Source organism: Manis javanica, chromosome 18 (assembly GCF_040802235.1).
Source record: "Manis javanica isolate MJ-LG chromosome 18, MJ_LKY, whole genome shotgun sequence".
Classification (NCBI taxonomy): domain Eukaryota; kingdom Metazoa; phylum Chordata; class Mammalia; order Pholidota; family Manidae; genus Manis; species Manis javanica.
In genome coordinates this window covers 9,131,024-9,147,008 of record NC_133173.1, presented here as the reverse complement: position 1 = coordinate 9,147,008, position 15,985 = coordinate 9,131,024, and the positions used below count along the sequence as shown (strand labels likewise).

Genomic DNA, 15,985 nt, shown 5'->3' with positions numbered 1-15,985 from the left:
ATTTGTTTTTCTGAGTTGCTGCCTAGGCAATGACTACCCTACTCATACCTAGAGTCTGGACATTTAGATAAGGAATTGTGTTTAGGATTCCTGCCATAAGTTCCCACTTTGCTTTTCCTGGGGCACCTTTTAAAATAACCACTTACAGTCAAGCCTGCAACCACCTTATGAGCAGTAAGTGCTTGCTGCCCTCTGTCTCCTGCTCACTGGTGAAGGACACTTTCCCCTGCCTCAGCGCACCCTCCCACACACACGTCCTGCATCTGGCCCCTGCAAGTAGCACATCTTGTGACTTTACTTCCTTTGTGTGTGTGCATTGAAACTGCACCTTCAATCAAAATGACCCTGTGGCTTCACTCCCCCAGCGTGGGATCTGGGGTGCTGAGGGAGCTCCCTGCCAACCCCCGTGGTGGGGGACTTGTGCGTCCTTGCTCAGCTGGTCATAATCTGTGTGTTCTTCATTCAGTACAGCAGCTCTGACTTCTTAACACAGTTTTGGGAAGAGTGAATCAAGTCTGGTTCATCAAATCTGAGAGGCCCAGACCCACGGTAGCCCTTGATGTTTGAAAGAGGAATTTGGGGGATAAATTCAAAAGGATTGGGTCCCACTCTGAGTTGTAAATTGAAGAACTGAGTTCCTGAAGACATGGTATAGGAAAAGGTTTTCAGAGGTGCTGGGTGGAGAGGGTGGGAGGAGGCTCAAGAAATTTTGCCAGGAAATGAATGATGGATTAAGAGCCATCGCCAACATATCCCTCTACTCCTGAAGTTGGCGAAAATACTTCTTGGGACCTGTGTTGGGTCATTAGCTTCCTCTTTATTAGTCAGGAGTCTGTGTGTACAAGTGAGAGAAACCTAAATGAAGCCAGTTTCAGCAAAAAAAAGAACGTTGTTGGCTCCTATTGCTGGAACAGGTACTAGTACAGCTCAGAGGAGCCAAGGAGGAGCTACAGGGAGGATAACAAGCTGAACAGTGGTCTGGGGAGGTGGGGGCTTAGCCCTGAAAATCTCTATCAGTCCCCCAAAAGCTCACCATGGTAAAATGCAACTTTACCATTTTAAAACAGTAAAAACAGTATGCCAGCTCTGCAAACAACAGCCTCCACCCACCAGCACTCAGACCCTCACCTTCCCTTCTGATTGCTTTCCCAGACCCCAACCTCTGTAGGTATCAGAGACCAGAATTGGGGGCTTGCCCATAGCAACAGTCTCAGGGCAGATTCTAATTGGTCAGCTTGGGTCATGGGCCAGTCTATGCTTATTGAAAGTGATTGTTGCGTTATCTGTCTTGCCTTGACTCTTAAGTCCAAGAGGATAAACTGGTTGACTCAACCTTGTCCTTATGTGCACCCAGGCTCAATGGAGGGTGATGGAGCTTAGGAACCTGGGGAGTCCCTATACATTAGTTACCTGGGAGAGCTCATTGAAAATGCAGATGCTTAGGCTCTACATCCAGGGATTCAGATTCAGCTGCCCTGGAGTGGGGCCTGGGCATCTGTATTACTGCTAAGCCCCCCACAGTGGTCTCCCAAAAGAATAAATCCCTCCCTTTCTAGAGGCCGTGTGTGGGGCTCACAGGTGCTAAAAACGTACACCCTAGCAAAGCGTGCGCCATGCGCTGGCCTTCACAGGCTGTCCCCAGCCCCTGCCCTCTCTGCAGCCTCACCTCTTTCTCCTATAGCCACCCCCAAGCCCTCCCAGCTCCTCAGGCAAGCCACACCTTGGTACATGTTATTCTCATTGTTCCTTCTGCCTGGAATCCTTGCCCTGCTCCTCCCTCCCTTGCCCACCATCTTCCCCTGGCACACACCCACACTGGGAAACCTGTCCTCCCCACCCTGCACCCCAGGCTGGGCTGGAGGCCCCTGGCGCCTGTGTTCCCTGTGAGAACTGTCTCCTCTGTCAGTCTGTGTTACGCTTTATTGAAATATCAGTCTTACCTTGACTGTAGACCCAGTGCAGACTTGCATCATTGGCATGAACGGCACATACAGCCCATCAGGCCGGGGGTTGGTGTGCAGTTGATTAGCCAGGAACTGAGTGAGTACTTAAGCTCATTCAGCCTCAGTTTCTTCATCTGCAAAATAGGGGTGATAACAGAACCTATCTTAGCTGAAAGAGTCTAGATACGTGAAGTACTTAGCCAGCACCTGACGTAATGTAAGCATACACTGAAACATTAGCCATTATTACTGCCACACTTCCTAAAAATGAATCCTTCAAGACACCCGGCAGACTCACCACCTTTCTGGGAAAGCCTTCCCTAGGTAGTAGTTCACTCCTCACCTCTCGCTTCCCCTGGCCTCCTCTAATACCTGTTTCTACCAGCAGGTCAAAGATATAGGCTGTCCTATTGATTGCTTTATCCTCTAGGGACTAGCATGCAGTTGTCCTGTATATATATGTTTTGACTGATGACTCAGGCTCTGGATTTGAGAACATCCTGTCCATACCCAGAGGCAGGGAAAGCTGGCATCCCTGTCCACCCCTGTGGAGGGTGTGGGTGGTGGTGGGGGCTCCAGCCTTATGCAGACCCTGCCTTTCAGAAGCCCCCTGCCCTTCCTCCACTCAACACCAGTGCCTGAAGGTGGAGAGGGAGAGATGGGGGTGAGGGTTCAGTGGTGGGACCTCCAGCCAGGGCTTGGGGGAAGGAAGCAAAGCCGTGCAAGAAAAGGTCTCTACGCTAAGGTCCAGGCTACAACCTAGGGGAGAATGTAAGTGGTCAGCATATAATGCGAGCTATTTGTCTGAAGCCAGCTGCACTCTGAGTTAAGTGAGCTCCTATGGTGAACCGAGTGCCAAGTTCCTAAGCCCAGCCTTTGAAGAATTTCTTATTCCTGTAAGGAGTTGGGGAGCTGTCAATAACTGGTTAGTTTGGCCAGTATCTACAGATTCCTCAAGGTCAACCCCACCCGTACTGCTCTGTTTGGGGCTGGATTTCTCTTGATAGTCTATACCATGTCAAGTCCAATCCCCACATCTCTGATGTCCAAATTCAGCCTCACACATTCTCCACGTGAGAAAAAAAGCCCTTTGCATCCCTTTCCCAAATCACTTGCTTAGGCCGTGAGAACGGGCTCTCCTCCCAGAATGGCAGCCAGTCCCCTCGCAGAAGCACTGTGGAGCTCCCACTGGCCTGGTGCCCCTCCCAAATTGTATTTGTTTGCAGTCTCGATATTAGTGACAGTCTCAGCAACTTGTGCCTTACAGATGAAGGAACTGACGTGGGGTCTAAAAGTGTGTCCTTGCCACACTTGGGCAAGGACAGTGCTGGGAGGGCCTGCTTCCCAGCCTTCTGAAGCCTGCACAGCCTCTGCTCGGTCCGGAGTTGCTCTCCGACCCAGCCGTGGTGGGGGTGGGGGTTAATTTATTGCTAGGGCTGCTGGGAATGCTAATGGATCCCTTCTCTCTCATTAGCGAGGAGCTTTAGAACCAACTTGTGAAAGGCAGAATCCAGCCAATGGTGTTAATTGGTGGACCTCAAAGGCCCCTCTGTGCACTCTGGCCCCGTGCCTGCCTCAGTGTGCTGGGTCTGGCCCCAAAACGCGCCAAGCCTCGGAATGTCATTCGAGACCTGAACTTTGTGGTGGGTAGACAAACCTGTAGCATTTTGCAAACTGGGTCTTACAGTGAACCCCGGTTTGGGGGAATGATAATTAGAGCCTTCTGGACTGAGACTGAAATATTTGAGGGAAATACCATTAAAAAAAAGAAACCTGAGGGCACCCTCACTGTAAAGGTGAGCGAGCAGATGCCATCACGGCATTTTGCCCTAAGGAGGCAACAGCTTCCTTCTGCACCCACCCCCACCCCCAGCCCCCCGCGCAGCTGGCTGGGACTTTAGCCCCCGTAACTGGAGAAGCCAGATCCAGAAGCGTTACTGCTTCAGAGGGTGCTTTAGGGACACGGAGCTTTCTTCCCGGTGCCCCGGGCTTCCTCCTCCAGATACACTCCCCTCCTGGCAGGAACCCCCCTAAATTCAGACACAGCCTCGCAGCCTGTGCCGCCTTCAGCAAGTGAGCACTGCAATAGTGCCTTAGAGAAACATCTGAATTGGATAAAAACTCAGAGATTTCACCCCCACCCCACCCCAAGAACCAGATGAGCAGTCTTGGAAGTGAGGTGAGGGGGGCCAAGGAGGGATGGACCAAAACACTTGCTCTGGCCTATGGCCGTTCCATCCAAACGATGTTTCCCAGAGGAAGTTGCCAGTCTCTTAAATATCCCACCAGCGGCAGAAGAGCTGCCGGGCCGAAGGATCCTTGGGGAGGAGGCGTTTTCCTCCTGGAAAAATAAGCGACCAAATTGAGGGAAGTCGCCACCCTGATGCCCTCCCCGGAGCAGCCTCGGGAGCCTTGCCCGGGCAGCGCCAGGTGGCCGGGCCCTGCGCACTGGCGATCCACACCTCCTCCGGGGTGGCAGCCGGCCTCCTGCCCCCTCCGCCGGGCTCGAAGGCCCCCAAGTGGGGAGCGCAGCCCGGGCAAGGACTCGGGAAGCAACAGCAAGGTGCTTGGCGGGGCTGCTGGAGGCAGCGCAGCCCGGGCCGGGTGGGTGGCCCGGGGCCGCGGAGGGCGGGAGCCTCGAGGTGCGTTCGCGGCCAGCGGCCAGCGGGCCGTCCCGGAAAACCACCGACAATTCGGAAACGGGTTTTCCAGCCTCCCGCGCCGCGGACACCTCTGAGTGAGAGAAATGAGCCAGGGGGTGTCGGCGGCGGCCTCGGGGCGGCAGTCTCGGTGGAAGAAGGGGTCCTGGGGTTTGTCTGCTAGCAGCGTTTCTAGTCGGGTTAGATGTTTACAAGGCATATGCGGGAGAGGGGGGGGCGCTCTGCCGCCCTCGCGCTGGGCAGGCCGCCCCGGGGCACTGAGGGGGAGCCGCGGGGGTCGCGGAGCGGGGGCGCCCCTCCAGCCCCGGCCCCCGGCCCCGAGGCCCCCGCAGCGGCTCCGCCCCCCGCGGGCCGCGCTGAAACCCGAGCGCGAGGGGGCGGGCCGCGCGGCGCGGGGGTGGCGGGGCCGCGCGCACATTGGAGGGGACCCGAGTGATGGATGGCGGCGGGGCGCGGGGGAGCGCCGGGCGCCCGCGGCCGAGAGGGGCCGAGCCTCCCGGCTCGCTGCTCCCGCCGGCGGAGCGAGGCTGTCCCTTCCCCGCAGCGTGATTTACTGTCTCCTTTTCTTCTGAACTCTTCTTCCAGGGAGAGGCTGGTGGGAACAGGCCGAGCTGGATGGATGGGTATGGGGAGAGGGGCCCCGCGCTCAGCCCTGGGATTCTGGCCGACCCTCGCCGTCCTTTTCTGCAGCTTCCCCGCAGGTAAGGCACTGCCCTGTCCTGGGGGCCGCCGGCCGCGCGCCGGGCCACACGCCGGCCAGCCGGTCGGAGCCGAAGTGCGCCGGGCCGCCGCCGGCCTCCGCCTCGCGCCTCCACGGGTCTTTGTTTTCCCCGCGTCCCGCCGCAGGCGCGGTGCATGCCCGTGGGGACGCCGGGCAGGCGGCACCTCGCCCCGGCTGCAGTGAGAAGGAGCCTGGCGGGGAGGACGCAGGGCCTGGGGCGCCTCCCTCCTTCCAGAAAAGGGGGTGCAGGGTACGCGCCCCTGGGGGTCCCCGACGGAGAGGTAGCTGGGGAGGCGCGCGCTGACAGCAGGGGGCACTTTGGGGGATCCTCGCCCACCAGTGCGCAAACCTGCCTGGTGCCCGGAGTGGAGCCGGTGGGGGAGGGAGGGGTGCGCCCCTGAGGTTCCAGCCAAGTCCCTGCGCGCCCCTCCTTGGAGAGCCGTCCCGCCCCCCGGCCTGTCCACGCGGGGAAGCCCACGCACCGGGCGCACGTGAGCCCGTATTCCTGTTTGATAACATTCCACGTCGCCCCCTGTTTGTTTTTACTGTGTCAGAAAGGGAGAGAAATTCAGAATTAAAGCTGAAAAAGCCCATCTGTTTCCAATGAATCCCCCATAGTTTTTCACAATGTTTTTGGCAGATCCCTGCTTTCAAATTCCTCCGAGCCCGGACCTCTTGTTTTTGTTGGGGGAAGGGAGACCGACTCCACAGAGAAGCATTTGTTCCTTCCCAAACGCTCCAGTTTCTTTACTTTTTTTTTTTTTTTTTACCCTTTCGTGGGGGAGGGGGGAAAGGCACGAAATTTAAATCCCCGGTTTGTTTTCTTTATAATGTTTCATGAAACTATTTCATTTTTGCCGTATGCTACTCACAGCCGGGGAACACCAGTTAAACCCTTCATAACAATTTCTCTCTTGCTAAAACTACTAATAAGCCCAGTGTCACGGGCCAAATGGTCCCTGTTGCAAGGCTCGGGATGTCCCGGTCGTTTTCTATTGTGTTGCGGGGTTCCGAGGTGTCTTTCTGCAAAACCGTGAGCTTGCTTCGCTCTGCAGCGAAGGAGGATCCGCAGCCCCTGCGCACAGACGAGCTTTGCAATAAAGGATTTAAGTTAAACCGGGATTGGGTTGTTTGGTCTTGCTCCTCAGCCAACTAGGTTTCAGGAACTGGCAGAACTGGGCAGTCCAGGCTCGGCCTGGCTGCAAGTTGAGGCTCCCGACGGGCGGGCCATACTGGCAGCGGTAAGGGGCGAGAGATAGTTTCTCTTCTCTCCCCAGCTGTGCTCCAGGGTTCCCCGCTGGGTCCAGTGCACCCACCTCACTCAGCAGCTGTGCTCCCCAGAGGCGTCCCGGAGAGCTGCAACCTGCCCCCAGCCCTAGATGCCACTGGGAAGACCCTGGCCAAGGACAAGATGTGTGGGAGGCGTGACAGTGCCCCCAAGAGCCTTTGGACCCCGTGCACGCTCACCCTGGAATATTATTAAATCCTCCATCGTGGGTCAAGCAGCGGAGTGCCCTACTCCACCCCCCATCCTCTTTAAAAGCCACTTTCCCCACCTCCAGAGGGTCTGGCTGGCTGAAAGTCTGATTTGGTTCCCTCTCAAGAACTAAAAAAATGAAATAAATGATCCTCTTCTATAAAAAGAAATCCCCCTTTTGGAGAAGCAGGAGTTTGCAGTGTGTGTGCATCTCAGCTTGGTGTAGATAAAGATCCAGCCCATTGGAAGTTTTATCAGATGAGTTGATAAATGGCTTTTGTCCCCTGGCTGCTGTGGGGGATGTGATCTCAGCTCCAAGCTGAAATTGAGAAGTGGGGCTTAGAGGCCCTTAAAACAACACCTTCCCGCTCTTAAAGCGGCAGCATTTGTTAACTTCTTGGGCTGGCGAGGAAAGCAAGGGCGGGCTAGAAGGTACTCAGAGGTAGGCAGGAGCTGAGAGGGCTGGATGGTGGTGTTTTTGCTGTGTTGTCACTCCATTTCTCCATCTTAAAAACGTTCTTTTAAAGTATCCCCCTTAGTCTGAGGAAAGCTGGTGGGTTATATAATTCACAACCCAAATTCCATCACTTTTGTTTCCAAGAAGCCCATTTCTTTTTGGCTTCGAGGCTGGTAACTAAAACCTGGCAGATAGAAGAGATAGCTGCCTGGCTGTCATGCCAACTGGCTAATGTTGCTTCTAATTTGAGGCCTCGACAGCCGCATTTACTCAAAATTGCCCACCTTACTGAAAACTGAGCTTCCAGTATCCCCAGACTAGTGCACAGGAAGGCGGAGGGGCAGGGGGGTGTTCCAAAATTGTGTGTGCTCAAGAAACCTGGGTCAAAAGGCAAGTTTCTTAAGTAAGAGATGAAATGGGTCATTTCCACAACAAAGAGACGAACTGTCATAACCTTTGACACCTTGGCAGAGGGGCTGCTTTGGAATAAAGTCAGAGAGCCTGTGGGTCTGATGGACAGTATGGCATGCGGGGGTGGGCGTTAGAGAGGAAATGAAAGAACTGGAAAGTGGGAGGCCTGGAGACGCTCAGGGACCCATGTGCTGTGGCCTCCCCCACTGAAGACAGGTGGAATCTGGCTCCGGCAGCTGCATGAAAGCATGGGTTTTGTTCAGTGCTGGTTAACTTGAATGGCTGCCAGGAGTAAACCCATAGGAGTGCAAATTAAATTGGACAGAGTTATGTGGAGAGAGATGCCTTCGCCTCTCCTGGACTGAGAGGGTTTGTGTCTTCTGAGAGTGTTTACACGGACTCACTCAACGTGTATGGCAGGCCTTCGGTGTTCCTGACTGACAGCATTTGGGGCCCTCTTCCGAACAAGGGAGAGGGGCTATGAGGTGTCCCTCAGGTTGTGAGGGTGTCTGTTTGGATGACGCTAGGCCTGCAGTGGGCAGGCAGAGTGGTCACATCTAGATGGGGCAGAGGTCAGTGGGCAGGAGGCCAAAAAGGGCCTCTTAAAAGTCTCCCACAAACAGGATCCTCTTCAAAACACAGTTCATACTTTTTAAGCTTTGAAACCCTTGTAATTTAATAAAACAGCTTTCTAAGAGAACTCTGTCAAAGGCACATGTTGTAGATCTGTTGGCGTGCCTCCTGCTAACTACATGTGGATGCTAGACTCTAGAATGGTGGTGCTCAGGGTGTGGTCCCTGGACCAGCAGCATCCACCTCCCCTGGGAACTGGTTAGAAGTACAAGGCCTGGGCCTTCCCCAGACCTCCTGAAGGGATATGCTGGGGGTGGGGCCCTACAGCCTGTACTTTAACAGACCTCCTGGGGTTCTGCTGCATGCCCAAGTGTGAGGACTGCTGTTCTAAGAACTATTGCCCTGAGGAGTTTCTTTCCCGTTCCTTTTACACTGCAGCTGTAGACATTTTACTCCTCAGTGGGGAAACTCAGGCTTGGAGAGACCAACACTCTCTGAGCTGACCAAGTGCGTCTGTGTCATAGAGAGGAGACTATTTCTCTCAAAGCTGCCACTCAGAAATGTGCCAGCAAGTCAACCTGCCTACCACATTTTTGCCCTCCCAGTAGGACTTGGTGTTTCAAAGGGAAAGAATGAAATGATGTCCAGTTGTGAGAGCACATGGCAGCAGAGGCAGCTAGCAGGCTGGGTGTGACAAGCCAGAAGTCTGCAGGGCCTAGCCTTGGTTCCCAGAGACGGAGGGATGTACCTACTGACAGCTGGCCTCTTAGTTCCTGAGGGTGGACTCTCTGAAACAGAGTTAAGAGGAGATCTCAGGTTTTCTGATGTAAGGAGGGAGACCTCTTTGCAAGGTTGAAGAAATTGCTAAGGCCACCCAGAGCTCGTAGGAGAACTGGTGAAAGTTCCCTAGGCTCAGATGAGAACAGTCCATGAAGTGGGAAAAAGGGACCCTGTGGAGGTTTAAGGACGGGGTGGGGACCCTTTTGCATGCTGGCGGACATGTGGTTCCTACTAAAAATCCTCTCTTTGGTGAAATGTGCATGGTCCTCAACAGATTGTGTAGAGAACCCCTACTTTATATTTTGGTTGAGTGGTCAGATGCCATGCTGTTTGAATGCTTGACTAAATTCAACCTGCCTACGATTGGAGGCATTATTTCTTCTAGGAAAACCAACTCATCTAGTTTTTAAAACTGAAATTCCTGTGTCCTTAGAAGCCCTCTTAGTCCTGGGCACACCAGGATGGTTGGTCAATCCTAGATTCTTCCTTCCTGTCCCCTGGACTAGTGCCCAGCCTGTGTCTGGTAGGGACCCCAGAATCGTGAAGTCCTGGGTGTGAAGTGGGTATCTCCATTCAGGCAACTCACCTGGGGGTGAGGCTCTTTCCTCCACCCATTCCTGACTGTTCCCGTTGTCACCTTGCTACAAGCAGCTGACCAGCCCTAGGACCTGCTGTGCACTGCAATTTTGGCACATGCACTGGGAGTCTGCTACCACCCCAGGACACCTAACCCATGGGCAGCTCCCTGCCTTGGTGGGGCTACTGCCCATTGTGGAATGGGACTGCCCACTTGGTCAAGAACCAAGTCCAGTGCTGTCTTTTGGGGTCCAGTGCCACCCCTGCATTGGCCTGGACACCTGCCCCCTCCCCCCTGGCCAAGTTACTTTGTGGGCCTTGGGTTTTTGTCCTCTTCTAAATCACTAGTTCTGTTATAAAGGCAGAAACCCCATCTTCTGTTTCTTTATACCCATCTCGCTATGCACCCCAGACATACTTGGCATAATCCTGGAAATGACAGGGGCCCTAGGTTTTTTGTATTCCTGCTTGTTGGGTTTTTTGCTAAATAGAGACCACAGGTTTTGGGGGTTTTTTCTATTTTTTTCAGATACCCTAATCTTTTTTCCAAAATAATTTTTCTCTGGTCATAAAAACAATACTCATTTGTAAATCTAAATGCTGAGAAGGCTAAATAAAATGGAAAATAAATAAAATGAAAATAACCCCAATTCCAACCTCCTGCAGATAACTATGACTAATTAACATTGATGAACATCCTTCAGGACCTAATACCTTATACTGTTCTCTCCAAAGTATGATCATGTGAAGGAGAACAGTAGTTTTTAAAGCTTTTCCCATTTATCGGGTGGCCACAGTGTACTAGGAACTCTACCAAATGCTTTAAATACATCACCTCAGAGTATCACACCTTCCCCATGAGCATCATTCCCGCTGTACCAATGAGGAAACAGAGGGTCAGAGAGGCTCCCTGATATTACAACATCTAGTTAGTGGCAGAACCACGAGTAGAATCCAGACCCCTGCCCTTTCCCATATACCAGATTTTGTATAAACATACTCATTAAATTTGTTATGTAGCGTATAAAGCTTTACAATGGGGGAAAAATAAGAAACAAACTCTGGATACATGATTAGATAGCAGAGTGAAGAGCGACCGCATTTTCCATGGATCCAGCATTTTTGCCTCTTCCCAATGAGCCTCTTTGCTCCCCATCCATCCCTGGCTTAGCATTCCAAGGAGGATGCCACCCAGACATAGGTCAGGAAAACAAGTTGATGGGGCTGTCCCTGTGCAGTTCCCCAAGTCAGTTTTGGATCTTTGGGGTTTTGCTTATTTATTCATTATTACTCATTTCGTGCACCATTCCACTCTCTGTCTGGAGTAGTCAGAAGACCGAGACATCTATCAAACTGATCTCTCTGCCCCCAGGTCCCTGCAGAAAGGAGCCCATTATAGCCTCCCATGCCCAGGAATTTCTCATGAACGCAGACATCCATGTGTGTGTGCGCCAGCCGGGCATGTGCCCAGCTGACACGCCTTCCCACCACATGGGGAAGGTCAGGGAGGAAGGCCTGCCTCCAAATGGCAGGGAGAAAAGCCACTGCAAATGAATTTTGACCTGGAGCCACCAGGCAGATGAGCCCAGGGTTGCTGGAGGCAGAGCCAGGATGGAAAATTATCATCTCCAGAACCAGCCCTAGACTCAGGAAAGGGGGTTATGCCTCAGACCTCACCTGCAAGCCTCATCTGCATCTGCAAAGCGATGCCTTGGCCCATAACCACCCTCCTTGTGGAACCCAGGGTAACTCAGTTCTGTGCCCTAAGACAGGGTAGTATTAGAATGGAATCTTGCACCCCGCCCTTGCCCACTATGGGTCCCTCTCACCCAGAGAAGCCCTCAGCCTCCTGACTGACACGCCTACTGTGGCTTTGGGCCTGAAAGTGAACACATGTGCTTTTGATCCAGTTCCATGTGGCCCAGTGGGAGCTGGGAGAGGGTGCCCAGCTCGGAAGGCTGAGGTGTGCCCTTTTCCTTGGCACTCGGCGTGGTTTTTTGCAGCGACTTGGCATGTATGGAGGCTGCAGCAGAGCCCTGGCTGGGTGTGACAGGGGGCAGTGCCTCCCGCCCCCCCTCAGTGAGTGGCATGTGGCCACCTCTGGCCACCCTGCTCAGTGTGTCAGCCCCATCTCTCCAGCCTGCCCTCCTCCCCTTCCTGAGTCAGTTGAGATTCTCGGGAAACTTCTGGCTTCTTGCATCCACCCTTGCTCCTGTAGGCCAATTTCTGGAGGAAAGCCCCAAGAAAATTCCCAGTGCATCCAAGGGGTGGGAAACACGTTGGAGTCACGGGCTCTGTCGGTTCCCTGGGACACTGAGGCTGCGCTGGGGGGAACGTGTCTTAAGAAAAGGGGTCGCTTCTGGCTTCTTGCAAGTTAAGTCAGGTAGGGTCTGCTGCGTCTGGCGACCAACCTAGCTCATCACCTGGGTGTGTTCCTGTAGGTATCTGATGCCAAACTCCTGGATGTTTACACCAGGATGACTGAAAGTCCCACAGGAGTGACACAAATAGGCTGCTTCAAGCATCTGTCAGCTCCAGAACACTGCCCAGGCCAGAGTTGGCCAAATATTGGCACAAATGCCTTCACTGTCCCCTCCTAGGTTCAGTGCTAAGGGACAAGGGAGCGTGGAGATCGGCTGCTCGTGCTGCAGACGCGAAGTACTGGTCTCAGCCCTACGCAAGGCTCCTGTCCACCTCAGGGAGGCGCTGGTTGCCAGTAGGGAGCCTCAGCGTGCCTGCCGCCCCGGGGAGGTGGTCGCCCAGGAGGAGGACATAGCGGTCTCAGGCCTCAGCACCGGCTTTTCCCAGAGGCTCTCCATTCGCCCTGCCTGCTCCTGTCCCAGCGGAAGCCATCACTTCTTAAGTTACACTGCTTCCTAAAATAGTGTTCTGATCACACCATGTACTCACTGAGAACTCTGCAGGCACCCCCCCCCCCACCCACCCACGGGTCAGCTGGGTCCAGTCTGAAATACTTAGGCTGGCATATCAGGATCCAGGCAGGAAAAACAAAACCAAAAGGTGGGTGTGGGAGGGGCCCCCGAGGCACACACAGGGGCGCGGGCAGGGTCCGTGACAGAAACCGCTGGGACACGGTGCCCCCTTGTGGAGGAATCTGGCAAGGAGGCGGGACCAGAGAAACCAAGCTTGCAGCACCCAGCCCACAGAGCAGAGAGGGAAGCAGTTTGAAGCTGGGCAGCATGTGCTTCATGTCGGGCGCAGCCAGTACTCCGGGCTTTACCATGTGGCCCCAAACTCGACTTGCCCCAGCCTTTGGGACCTCCCACATCACCTGTCAGGCCCCACCCACCCGTGGAGACCTGGTTGAAATGCTTCTTCCCTGATACCCTCTGGCCCCTCCATCCTGACATCCTGTGTGGTTTGGTATCCAGATGAATCGTGTTTGTTCTGCATTCCAGAGGTTTGATAGCTTGGCTACCTGAGCACAGAAGCTAACTGCGGCTCATTTCAGGAACCTCACGAAGCACAGGGCCCGGCACCTGGTAGGGCCCAGAACTTGCAGCAAGTAAATGAATTTAGGCATTTTTACTTAGCAAGCCACAGAGTTGGACAAAATACTTGATCGTGGGGGTTGTATTCAAAAGAAACTTTATCCCTTTAAGAGGAGGCAGGTTTCCCTCTTTCCCGGCTCCCTCCACCCCTCCTACAGGCAACTGAAACCTGATCTAATCCCTTTGCAAGCGGGTAATTTATTGGTCTATTGGGCTTTTCTTGGTGGCAAATTGCATTGTCTGTATTCCAGGGTCCAGGCTGCGGAGGGCTCACTGCATTCCTAAGACTCCTTTCTCAGGGCTGATCCTTCACACCCCCTCAGCGGCTCCGTGCAATAAGTTTTATTGGGCTTCTTTGTTATGCAAACAAGGCGGTAATAATCAGGCTATTATTCTGAAAGATTGGGCTTGATTAGCAGTTCAAAGGAGGTCTGTGAAATCGGCTAATGCCACACTGGTGTGTCAGTATTTTCACCCTGCCTGGTTTAGGACAGCTGATGCTCCAAGCTCCCTGCTCCGAGTCTTTCTGTTTCCGAGAGAGAGGCACTGGGTTGAAAGGAGAAAAGAAGTCTAGCAGGCTGTGTGACCGTGATGTCCCCTGCTGTCGTGTCTCAGCCCACAAGGAAGACAGTCTGGAGCCCACCTCCCTGCAAAATGAAATCTGACACATAAGGGGTACCAGGGAACGTGGAAGCCCCCAGCCTCCCCCAGAGACCCAGCAGGATATGGGTGGGGGCTTTAAAAAAGTGTCAGGTACCCTAAGATACTTCGAGTGTGGAAGCCGGAGGATTCCGGGACAAAGATGGAGGGGCCCCTGCTCTGAAGGGATTTGCAGGCAGGAGATGGCACAGGACCTGGAGCATCAATGGATGACGCCGACTGTTCGGTGCAGCGCATAGAAAGTGGCCCTCCAGAAAGTGGCCGGAGAGCGAGGCTGTAGAAGGCAACACAGGAGGCCAGGGGTGGAGGGTGCGGGGTACCATCTTCAATATTTGCAGGAGAGTTGCATTTGAGCTTTCTCTGTGTGGCTTTAGAGAAGAGGCCAGGCCCTGTGCACATCCCTGGGAGGCAGGTGGGGGTCAGAGCTGGAGCTGTCAGAGCTGTGGCCAGCCCTGCCCTGGCAGAGTTCTGGTGGCAGTGGAGGTGGGATTGCTGCCAGGCAGGGGTGTTACAGGCAGACTTCCTGGCCTGGCTGGAGGTGGAAAGCGGTGACCAGGGACCTCTGGGGTCCCCACCCCCAGGTTGTAAAATTCCATGGTGCACCTTGAGAGACCAGCACGGAGCTAGATAAAGTGATCTGGATAAAGTAGGTTGCAGAGAGCAGCAGGGAGTTCCAGCCCGAATTGCACAAGTCAGGAGCAGATGGGTCCAATGGCTGCCGGGGCTCCAAGCCTGAACACCAGGAGCCCACTGTGCCCCCAGTAAGTTCGAGAGGCCACCTGGTCCTCTAGGCACTGCCCAGGCCCCTGCCTCTTGAGGCACTGGGGGTAGTTCAGGGGCTTCCTGTTGGCAAGTCCAGGCCAGCCACTGTCTTTGCAGCCCGTGGATTCTCCCGTTTGTCCCTTTGTCGTTGCATGTGAAGTTCTAAGTCTCAGGAGGCCTGGGTCGAAACAAAACAAGCATAACGTGCTTCTAAGGAGCACCCAGGTCTGTGCGGCGCCTTTACGTTTCCCTGGGTGTGTGAGACCCAGGCCCTCGCACCATGGGTTTAACAGCAGCCCTGCAAGAGCCACTCCAACCTAAGGACACGGCGCCTGGGATAGAAATGGAAGTTCAGGGGAACTTCTTACCCCAGCTCAATGTTTTAATCTCTAGGCTCTGTGCATATTGGCTGTTGCGGTGGCCAGAGGGCCAAGAGGGGCCACTGTGCTGTCTGCAGGGGCCAGGCAGGAACAGGGCAGCTGGCGGCCTTCCGGCCCCCTGGGAGCACCGAGGGTGGCGCGCTCAGCAAAGCTGGCTTCCTGTTCCTGCTAAAAGGAGTTGCAATAAGATCTCTTTCAAACTCTCAGACTTTCCTCTCCTTGCTGCCTTCCTTGGACACTCACATCAGAAAAAGTCCATGGTTTCCTGCCTGGAATTAAGGTCGCCTGCTTTTTCTGAAAGTTGCAGCACATAAAAATCAGCCCCCCTGGGATCTCTTTGGCAGGTGAGGCCACAGCCAAGAGCTTTTCCTTTTGATGCCAGGCCAGGTTATGTTCTGGTCCCTGACCTGGGGGGGGCCTTTCCCCTGTGATTTAGTGGAGTAGACACAGGGCAGGCGGGGATCGAGGGCTCCTGCACTCGCCGCCCGTGGAGACTTCCCAGCTGTGGAACACCCAGAGCCCTTCCTACAACCTCCAGGAGACAGCGGCTCAGGCCTGTGCGCTGCAGGCAGACGGGCCCGGGAGGGCTGCCTCCCTGCCTGCAGAGATGATGGGCAGAGTGGGCGCCCTTCATCTGGTCCCAGCTGGTCACTGTCAGTGGCCTCTTACAAGCCACCCCCACCCTGAGCCACAGCCTCTCCACCTGTGGTGGTGGGGGGGGGGTGCTTGGGCTTCCTCTTCAACGCTTAGGAAGGTGAGCGAGGCCCGCTCACAGTTCCCTCCCGGAAACTTGGGATCCGGGTGGGTCAGTTTGCATCAGCGCGCGCTATAGGTGGGCTCCCCCACCAATGACCTCTAACCTCTGACCTCACTGGGGGCTGTATTTGTCCCCCTCTGAGACCTCTGTCAGGCAACCTGTTTACTGGGGGTCCCAGGCACACCGTGTACGTCTCGCTTAATCCTCAGTGAAATCTAAGGCACGTGTTGCCTCAGATTCACAGATGAGGAAACTGAGTCAGACTCCAGTTCCCACAGCTGCTAGCAGGAGGCCGAGTGGGACCTGAACCACACAG

At 54.4% G+C, this 15,985-nt stretch overlaps 1 protein-coding gene across 4 annotated transcripts in view; it reads left to right on the top strand.

The window, feature by feature from the left end:
* Positions 1 to 15,985, top strand: part of RGMA (repulsive guidance molecule BMP co-receptor a) — a 39,918-nt gene that overhangs the window by 10,943 nt on the left and 12,990 nt on the right. For 2 of the 4 annotated variants that reach the window (XM_037000627.2, XM_037000628.2), the window contains one exon: positions 5,189 to 5,304. In XM_037000627.2, the coding sequence (XP_036856522.1) occupies positions 5,189 to 5,304 (116 nt within the window). Of the gene's footprint in view, positions 1 to 4,135; positions 4,507 to 5,015; positions 5,305 to 15,985 lie in introns of those variants that run through there. The other 2 variants (XM_037000629.2, XM_037000626.2) reach the window with 2 other exon arrangements.